This window comes from Nymphaea colorata, unplaced genomic scaffold, assembly GCF_008831285.2.
Source record: "Nymphaea colorata isolate Beijing-Zhang1983 unplaced genomic scaffold, ASM883128v2 scaffold0648, whole genome shotgun sequence".
Taxonomy (NCBI): Eukaryota; Viridiplantae; Streptophyta; class Magnoliopsida; order Nymphaeales; family Nymphaeaceae; genus Nymphaea; species Nymphaea colorata.
In genome coordinates, this window is record NW_022205154.1 from 22,997 (window position 1) to 33,150 (window position 10,154).

General features: G+C 44.2%; 2 protein-coding genes and 1 non-coding gene across 3 annotated transcripts; 2 read left to right on the forward strand and 1 right to left on the reverse strand.

The window, feature by feature from the left end:
• Nucleotides 1–209: 209 nt before the first annotated feature.
• On the reverse strand, nt 210–282 carry TRNAN-GUU (transfer RNA asparagine (anticodon GUU)). Its single transcript has one exon. It is a non-coding gene; the product is annotated as a tRNA-Asn (tRNA).
• Nucleotides 283–5,444: 5,162 nt separating this feature from the next.
• Nucleotides 5,445–6,027, forward strand: LOC116245338 (ras-like GTP-binding protein RYL1). The gene is given in 4 exon segments (XM_050075514.1): nt 5,445–5,450; nt 5,515–5,628; nt 5,630–5,924; nt 5,927–6,027. Coding segments are annotated over 4 exon segments (516 nt in total).
• A 1,802-nt stretch (nt 6,028–7,829) lies between these two features.
• On the forward strand, nt 7,830–8,845 carry LOC116245339 (uncharacterized). Its single transcript, XM_031616962.1, has 3 exons — nt 7,830–8,081; nt 8,189–8,455; nt 8,534–8,845. The coding sequence occupies exons 1-3, from the start codon at nt 7,830–7,832 to the stop codon at nt 8,843–8,845; spliced, it is 831 nt and encodes a 276-aa protein (XP_031472822.1).
• Nucleotides 8,846–10,154: the final 1,309 nt, after the last annotated feature.

The following is a 10,154-nucleotide window of genomic DNA, read 5'->3' on the forward strand; positions in this document are numbered from 1 at the left end:
CTTTGATATAGAATTGGCGTATACCTACCTCTTCTCGTCATATTTTTGTATCCTTCCATCTTGAAGCTAAAATAATTAATCTTTATATTTTAACCTCTTGAGAAAGCGTCCAAAGGAAACAGTCCCCAAAAGAATGATTGATGTGTAGTACTGTAGTTAATCCTTGATGCTGATTGCATATAAATCTTATGATGTTATAATAAAAATATCGCTCACGGGTGGGTTTGAACCACCGACCTTTCGGTTAACAGCCGAGCGCTCTACCGACTGAGCTACGCGAGCAGTCAAACACTATCAATCTTCTTGAGCTAAAAACCTTGGCTTTCTCCATCGACAAGCCATCCCTATTCCTTCATCATGAGCAGACCAAACATAGAACATAATGTAAGTTAAATAAATCATTTTCTTGACCTTGACAGCTTTATCAGATCGGCATAGCTTATCTATTCGCTATCTACTCTTCCACTTTCATATTTTTTCTTCTTTCATTCAATAGAGCAGTAACGGCATTTTCCAATTTTTTATTGACGGTATCACTTATTTCCTTTCTCAAGTTATATAAAATGACAAGCTACTCACTGCTCGGTTCATCTTTCTCCGTTCTGAAATCGTTTAACTCCTCATAAACCTTTCTCAATGTTTGCTATGCCCTTTCGATCTATGAACAGATATCACTTTTTAGGATGTTGAGCATCATGGCGTTAGAGACACTGTATTTAGCCTTTATGGCTTATTTGCGGGTATTCATTGCTGTTTGGACATCAGATTCATTTTTTTATGGTTTTCTAAGATTGAGAATTCTGTGATCCTTTTATTCAGTCCCTATCTTGGCCAAAACTGGAGACTTTTCATGTAATCTGTTGAAGCATTAGTCTTTTTTGCTCCTCGAATGCTTCCTTGCAGCATCGGCCATGTACAGATAGTCCTTGAGTTTCAACTTGCTCGAGCTTTTCTTCTCCTTTGTCTATCTTTCACTCTTGAATCCTTGTAAATGGTCGTACTTTGTTGATGGTTTCAAGAGTCTAAGATTGGGAGCCTGTTGCTATTTGTAAGCGTCGATGCTGGTTGCTCCTTACGGTGGATTATTAATGCAGATTTGGATGACATCTATTGGCAAGATCTTTATCAGCATTCTCATCATGGGTGCAGGGGAGGACATTGATGTATTCTTTTGATTTTTTTTCTCTCGGTCCTATCTTTTTGTAGTCTAATGATTAATCTTGATGGCAATATCATCAGAGCTGGAGAGTTTCCGTTCTGAGGTTTGGCTTTTGGAGCAAGTGGTGATGTTCATCTCTCTGAAATCCATTGATTCGTCGAATATTTATTCGCTTTTCAGGATGGACTTGTGTGAGTCCCTGATCGTTGGGACTGAAGCGGCTCGGAGTTGTTCGAGGCCTCTAGGAGGGTGATTGACTGCTGTTTTTTGCTCAGGATGGAATGTTCATCAGTTTCCTGCCGAGGCTATTCTTGGGTGATGGATTTTCTTCCTAAAAAGCGAGTTCCTTGATGGATGTTGAGGCTTATTTTATTACTAAATCCTTTTTATTTTTGGGGGATATGATGTTGATCTTGATGGCATAGTCTGAAGGTTACTCTAGGGTGCATTAAGTCTAGAGGGAATTGGCTGATTTTAACTTTTTAGCCTTCTCGAATTTGGACATAGTTGCTTTCTGTTTAATTTATATACGAAATAAAGGTAATAAATCAATTAATCGCAAAGTGGTGAGTAGAAGTTCGGGATTTATGCGTTGGAAGGCCATCCGAACAGTATAGGCATTCATTTCTTTCTTATGTGTGACATCTATTTGTTAGAAATGGAGGAAGGCCTCAATATTTTCAATTATCGTCTATTGCGGTATGAATATCACGTGTGTTTGTGAGATGTGATGGGGATAATTTACTCTAGATCTATCAATGAAACAGTTAATTAAAGCTCTTTTATTTTTCTTGGAATGATTATCCAATATGAAGCTGCAAACTCTTAGCTAAAATTATTGAAATGCCTCACAATACCCCCAACGCAACTTTTTTAGGAAGGGAAGCAAGTTTTATAACATTCGTTTTAGGACTTTCCAGAATGGAAAAAATATCTAATGTTGATCTGATCGTCGATTATAAAATGAAAATAGGTGGAAAATTATATACCAAAAAATGAATGGATTCAATCATCAATTAGCTTGTTAGGAAATTTGGGTTAATTTAACTATTTCCTTAAGATTGCCAAAAGTTATATCCCTTCAAGCCCTGCATCTCATCAGCATAGGGTGAAGACGCCTTTAGAGCTGTTTTGCTTTTCATTTACGATCGGAACAAAGCGATATAGTTATCGATCCTGTGGTCGGCGATGTTGAGGAGCATAAGCGGGACGCTGTTTGAGCATTGGCCGACCTTGTCATTGGAGCATGGTGATATTTGTTGGGGATTTTATACCAAATTTAGCTATTTATGTGAGTGTATCCCAAGCTCAAAGGCATCAAGTGGGGAATCGTGTCTTTTTTGTTCACTATCCTGAAGCTGTTTTTGAAGGATTTGGAACAAAGCTCTGCGAATTCGGCATTTCCCACCCTAGGGGATCCAAAGTATAATACTCACTGTGTAATTGTGCTTCCTTACATTGTAAGCCGATTATGGTGGAAGAGCTCCACCCAAGCTGTGTCCTGTCATCATTATCTCCACTCTTCCGTATACGTTCATGAGATTGATGATTCCCGCCTGGATTTGCTCATATAATAGGTTTGCTCTTTTGGCAAAGCCTTCATGGACTTTGCAGTTGGGGCACAATATTCCATCATATTAATTTTGGTGAACTTTAAATTTTCCTTATGTTTTTGGTAATATTAAGCGGTCCTCTCAGCGACACACTATCGTTCCAGATTGTTTGAGTATGCAACAAAACCTTGATATTGTTTTCTTTATCTGAGACGAAGATGGTTTTTTCGATGTTTTTTGGGCATTGTTGGCAGGAGATGGTTTAAATTTCTTGTCTGGATGCGTGTGCCATCTTAGATAACTTTGCATATTCGAAAGCGAGAGTTTTGTTGTATTGCGAGATGGCAATTAGGAGGAAGGAAAAGAAGTAAAGCAGTTTCAGCATCAGTTGGATTTCAAATTTTTATCATCCCTTCAAATTAAGCCCTTAATATTACATGCTAGACTTATTCTAAGATGAAATTAATGCAATTATTGCAAAATTTTAAACTATCAATTTGCAAGTTGGGGATTTCTGATTCATTTTAATGCTACTTAAGATCCTGTAAAGCTGGAATCCTTCAATGCCCTGCATCCGTTCCCTTTTCTCTCCTTGATTGTCTCCAGACGATCTTAAAGCCGATCTCAACCTCATGTGCGCTCCTCGTGTGGTGTACAAGGCAATGTAATTATCCATTTTGTGGAATTCAGACTTGGTCATGATGAGGTATACGGAGTTCGCGCATTTGTCCACCTTGTCTCCTTCGCATTCGTAGTATTTATTTGGGCTGTATACCAAATCTAGGTATCGATGTGACAGTAATTGAAGTTTTTGGGGACGAGATGAGCAATCGTATCCCTTTGGTTCACTACCCTGTAGCTACTCTTGAAGGATTTGGAGCAAAGCTATGCAAACAATTGGTTTCCCACCCAGGGGATCCGAAAGTATAGATGCTAACCGTATATCGTTGCTTCCTTATGAGTTGTAAGCCTATTATCGTGGAGAGAGCTCCACCCAAGCTGTGTCCTGTCATCATTATCTCCACTATTCCGTATAGGCGCATGATAGACGATATGGCAGAGACTACAGAGTTATACAGTAGGGCTGCTCTGAGGCCAAACCCATGATGGACTGTGCACTTGGGCACTATATTCCTTCGTATACCGCTTTGTTGAACAGCATGTTCTCTGCGTGATTTTTAAGATTGATGCTGCCTCTGATGGAGACCACTATCTTTTGAAGAGGTTGGAATAGGCAACGAAGCCCTGAAGGTCGCTTTCTGCATTGGAGAAGAAGATGGGTGATTCTATGTGTTTTGGACAGTAGTAGCAATTGACTGTTTAGATTTGCTGTTTGGAGGAGTAGGCCATGGCGGATAGTTTTGCGCATTAGAAGGCCATGTTTTTGTCATATTGTGAGAAGACTAGCAGCAGAAGGGATAGGATTGGAATGGTTTTCAGCATCAATCACGGTTAAAATTCAAATATTAGCCCTGCTTTTATCTGATATTTATATACTAGCCATCTATCTAGACTTTATGTTTGATTAGTAATCTTACACATAACAGCTAAACAAATAAAGCTGCAATCAAAACAGGAGAAGATAATAGCCTTTTTAATATTGAATTAACATATTTTTTATGTTTATTTTTTTATTCGTGTATATTTCTCCACTTTTATCTTATTGAAAGTGACTAATCTTCCTTTTCCCATTCCGCCATACAAAAAATCCAAAACCCCCATATCTATGCTTTTTCCTTTACGCTGAATCATTTTGTTGACAATCCCTATATCTTTTGCACATATTTTGCAATGTTGTCGAGTCCAGGCTAAACCTTGGGAGCAATCTAGCAATTCCTCATCGAGTTCCTGCTCAGCGGGACCTCAGCAGCCATCTCCAAATCCTTCGCCTCTCCCATCGAAGTCGTCAAGATCCGGCTTCAACTCCAGCAGGCCCTCATCGAGAAAAAGACGCTGCAGGATCCTTACACGGGCATGATTGACTGCTTCAAGAGGATCTACTCTGAGGAGGGATTCAGGGCCTACTACAAAGGAAATTTCACTAACGTTATTCGGTACTTCCCCACACAGGCTCTCAATTTCGCCTTCAAAAACTTCTACAGCAAAACCTTCACCTACGATAAATCAAAGGCTTCCTTTTGGAAGGGCCTGTTCAGCAACATGATATACGGAAGCGCGGCGGGAGCCTCCACGCAGTTCTTCGTCTACCCCTTGGACTACATTCGCACCAGACTGACCAACGATATTCAGATGGTCAAACAGGGCGCGCAGAGACAGTTCACGGGGATTTTCGATTGCATGAAGAAGACGATTGAGTGGGACGGCATCCGAGGAGTCTACCGTGGGTTTGTGGTCTCCTGCGTGTTCATGATGATCTACCGGGGCATATACTTCGGGCTCAACGATTCCCTGAAGCCGATAATCCCGCACTAGATAATCCAGAACATCTTCTTCAACTTTTTGGTGAGTTACGGCATCACGATCACTTCCGGCATCGTGGCTTACCCCTTGGACACGGTCCGCAGGAGGATGATGATGTCCTCTGGAGAGAAGCACAAATTCAACAGTTCCATCCAGTGCATTTCCTACCTCTACAAGGAGCATGGCATGCGATCGTTCTACGGCGGAGTGGGCGCGAACATCATTCGCGGGATCACTGGAGCCGGCGTGCTCACAATTTACGACCGACTTCAGTTGGTTCTTTTCGGGAAGAAGTATTCCTCGGGGTAGGGATGATTGTTTGCGATTATGATGGATCTGTGGTGGGGTTATTTGCGAGTGTTTTATAATATGAAAAGATAGACGGGGTATGACTTCCTGGTCAAGCTGCTCATCATCGGCAATAGCGGAGTCGGCAAGACCAACCTCCTTCTCCGCTTCTGCGAGGATAGCTTCCAGACTTCCCACCTCTCCACCATCGGTACGCTTTGCGATATCTATAGGCATCGATTTCAAAACTAAATCCGTTAGTATGGGCAACGCGAGGGTGAAATTGCAGATCTGGGACACGGCTGGCCAGGAGAGGTTTAAGACCATCACGCAGACTTACTACAGAGGAGCCATGGGGATCGTGCTCACCTATGCCATTGACGATCGAGCTTCCTTCAACGATATGAGAATTGGGTGAAACAGATCAAGATGCATGCGTCGGTGATGTTGTGAAGTGTTGGTGGGGAATAAGTGCGATAGCGAAAAGCGTTAGGTGGCTTTGACTAGGGCAAGAAGCTGGCAAAGTAGCTTGGAATTCAATTCTTCTAGACCAGCGCAAAGGAGAACATCAACGTTAACGAAATGTTCATGAAGGTGGGGATATAGGCCAAGCGAGCCATCGACGAGGACAAGGGAGCCATCGGCAAAGGATCAGACGTGGGGACGGCGCGAAACCTGCTCACGCGGAACGACCTCGAAAAGCCCTCCAAGCAGAAGAAGTGCTGCTGATTCGATGGATTATGATATGGAAGATCGTCATCACGGGGTGAGAAGTTTGGTGAAAAAATGCCTCTGGTTGCCCGTCTGTCTCTCGCTGGGGAATTTTCAGTCTCGAACCTTTTCTCCGCCTTGGAGCTTGACTTGTTCTGGTCGCAGGGAAGGTTGACGCATTCCGGTCCCATCTTGACGCCGCAGAAATAGCAGATGAGTTTGTGCTGTTTCAATTTTTCGCTGAGGGTTTCTACGTCTCGCTCATCTCCTTGATGACTGCACTGGCGCGTTCCTCCACTTCCTTCTTGATGCTGTTCTCTTCGGCCTTGAGGTCGGTGATCAGCTTCCAGAGGATTTCGTTCTTGAAGTTGTTGATCTATCTTGCTGCGAGCGCCTTCTTCACCAGGTCGCGGTTGGCTTACACCTCGCGAGGGATCTCGTTGATCGAAAGCTCAGGAGCGATCTATGTATGTCTGCTTACTCTGTCCGGACGACTGGTGATGTACTATATGGATTCGTACATCTCCTTGGATTTCAGCAAAAATCGGTTTATTTTCCTTTCCTGTTCCACTTTTTCGCATTCCATGTTGGTCAGCTCGAAGAACTTGTTTCCCAGGTCGTTGATGGTGTCCAGTTCCCTCTGGACTAGCGAGACCTCGTGCGTTAGGACTGCCATTTTGACCCCTTCGTGGTTTTTCAGTCTCTCCAGGATTCCCGAGTACTCGGAGCGGATGTCCCTTTCGATGATGTTCTTGACGAACTTTATCTCCTCGATCCGGTACTCCAGCCTGTGCAGTTGTGCGATGATCTTGTCCCGTTGTCCACCAGGTTGGAGCGGATCGCCTCCACCAGTAGAACTTTCGCAGACGGTATGCGTCGGTCATCTTCAGGATCCGGTGCAACTTGATCGTAAAGGCAGTACGTGGTTGTTGTGGGGGCCGAAGACCGTGCACTGGTTGCAGACCAGCTACTCGCAAGTCTAGCAGAAGTTGATGAAGGGACTTTTGTGATGGATGCAATCGCTAGTGAAGGGGGATTACGCTGGGGCCACTGGAGTTTGGGAAATGGATGAGATTTCGGATTGTCCGTCTGCTGGTTTTTTCGATTTCGATTCTTTTTGGTGGGTGTTTTGGAGCCTTCCTTTTCCTTGCCCTTCGAGCTGGATTTCTCTTTGCCTTTCGATTTGGATTTGGAGGCGCCTGATTTTTGTGACTTGTTTTCATCGTCTTTCTTGACCTTGCTGTCCTTGCTCTTCTTGCTCTTTTCGTCCTTGCTCTTACCCGTCTTCATTCAAATTTAAATATAAGTTATATCCCTCAACCATCCATATCTTTCCTCTGTCCACCCCACAACAATCCGTGAATCTTTCCCCCAGTCCACCCTACCAGGCTTCCTCATGGGTCGGAGGTGATTAATAATCTGCGAGTGATTATTAAATATTATTGCATGTAGAACTAGGCAAACTCAAGCAGTATAAAGGTATTCGTCCGCGTGCGTCCTTTGGTCTCCATCGAGAAAGGCACGGAGGAGGTGGTGGAGGTATTGTCGGATGTACGGTTACAGTTATCAAGAGCAAGAGCGTTAGGGTGGCAGCCGATCAGTACACGCAATTGTAGGTGAAGTTCGACCACGCCTTCAACAGCAGGGCCTCCCAGGGGGAAATCTACAGCAAATTGGTGGACATCGTTCCGAGGATCATGGATGGATACAATGTCACCATTTTCGCATATGGACAGACCGGCTCGGGGAAAACGCATACCATGTTTGGAGAGGGATACGAGACAAAGGAACAGTACTCAGTTGATGAGATTGAGGATGACAATGGCTGTGCGGGTGTGATCCCGAGATCCATATACCAAATCTTCAAGAAGGTGAAGAAAATGAGCAACGCTAATGTCTTCTGCTCTTTCCTGCAGATCTACAATGAAAAGATTTACGATTTGCTCCAGGTACGCCCCCGCCGAATTAGGATAGCTAGAAACCCAAGCCTCTGGGAATACATGAATCGAAAGTGGAGGGGATTTTCGTGGAGGGACTGACCGAGTTCGGAGTGCAGAAGTTCGAAGACTGCATGGAGCTGCTCAAAAAGGGAGTGAAGAACAGGACCATAAGGCAAACCTCCATGAACGCCAAGAGCTCACGCTCCCATACCATCTTTCAGCTGCTGATCGAGATCCAATCAAGCGACGGCACCTTCCTGAAGGGAAGGCTCAACCTCTGCGACCTGGCTGGATCGGAAAAGATCAACAAAAAGGAAGCGATGGGCGAGGACCAGCTGAAGGAACTGAAGAACATCAACTTGTCCCTTACCACTTTGGGAAAGGTGATATATGCCCTGTCCAGTGGCGACAAGAAGGCTGCTGGAGCGTTCAGGTAATCCAAGCTGACGCGATTGCTTCAGGAGTCACTGACTGGCAATACCTTCACTTTTATATTCGGGAATCTCTCGCCCTCGGGAAAGAACATGGACGAAACCATCAGCACTCTCAAGTTCGTGGAAAGAGCCAACCACATCACGCTCAAGGTGAAACCGACCGAGTTCAACGGTCACAATCCCGATACCGTCGACAAGCTCAAGCGGGAGGTGGAGTATCTCAAGGATTTGCTAAACTTGAAGAAGCAGGGCATCAATCCCGAGGACATTGCGCAGCACCTGGCGAAGCTCAAGAGCGAAAACCTCCAGCAGAAGCCGAAGGAGGTATCGAACGAGTAGTTTTAAAAGCTGATGCGGTAGAACCGAGAGATGAAGAAGGAGATCCAGGAGCTCCAGATCAAGATTTAAAAGTCTTAGGCTTCGTAATACTCCTTGACGTCCCATTACACTGCGAACTAGCGAAAAAAGGAGCAGCTTTAGTACTACATGCCTTCTTCAAGAGGCCCATCCTCGAAGGGAAGTTCGCAGGCGAATTCTCGTTTGTCGGCTTCGTTGATCCAGGCGGGCCAGAGCATCATCTTCCAGAAGAGTACAATCGACGACAGTCCGACGAGGGCGAAGGAGAAGATGAACATAGCGAAGCGACTGCAGGAGATGGAGGATAAGAAGAGGTACAACGAGTATAAGCTGATCGACGAATACGAGAATTACGATCGCGGAAAGAAGAACAGGAATAGTCCGGCGAAGATAAACGCGAGTCCTATCAACAAGGTGAAGGCGAGCGGAAAGAGAGAGGAGGTTTATCAGAACCAGAAGAATAAAAAACGAGTAGACTATTCCGATAAGATTAAATAGCTAGAAGCTAGGCTTTTTGGAAAATGAGGACTATATTGATCATTTTTTTTTATTTTACAGCTATGGAATGATTAAGACGCAGATATTCCTAACTAGAGTGTGTTGAGAGAGACCGGCGATGCAGTTCTGCTGGTTTTGAGTTGGGAGCATCCCTGAGGAAGCAGAAAACAGTATCCATTGATGCAATAAGAAGGGATAACGTTGCAGAGATTGTTAATGTCTAGATAGTAGCCTTGGATGCAGGAAAGAAAGACATACGATTGAAGATTGCAAAACAGTAAAGAATCAATCTGAAGAGTACGCAAAGACCATTGTAAAGAATGCAATTGGCCATCCAGGATTGGCAAGCGTCTGTAACACTAGCAAACAAGCAGGAAGGTGGTAAAGTTTGGCAAATGTATCCTCCCGAAAGGAAGAGATAAAGCTACCGATGCATTCATTGCAGAGGAAAGTGATACTATCGTAAATGCCGCAATTCTTGATAATAATCATGCAGAAAGTAGAATAAGCCTGGTATCCGCTAATGCACTGCAGACATGCTCCGAAATTATCAGCAGAGAGGCAATTCCTAGGCAGGGGGTTCGCAACTATTTGGGTTTGGCGGGAGAGGCGCTGCTCTGCTCTCCAGAGCGGTGTAGTATACAATCTGGTTGATTAGAGTATAGCTTACAAAGATATTCCAGCTTTACTTTTATTATAAAAATAATGGAAAAGGGGTTGGGGTTGGGGTTGGGGTTGGGGTTGGGGTTGGGGTTGGGGTTGGGGTTGGGGTTGGGGTTGGGGTTGGGGTTGG

Bases quoted from the DNA above. Each gene is read 5' to 3' on its own strand.
- LOC116245339 (XM_031616962.1), top strand. From the start codon at position 7,830: ATGGATGGATACAATGTCACCATTTTCGCATATGGACAGACCGGCTCG. The intron at 8,082-8,188 runs GTACGCCCCCGC...TTCGGAGTGCAG, and splicing joins AGATTTACGATTTGCTCCAG to AAGTTCGAAGACTGCATGGA. The intron at 8,456-8,533 runs GTGATATATGCC...CGATTGCTTCAG, and splicing joins CCCTTACCACTTTGGGAAAG to GAGTCACTGACTGGCAATAC.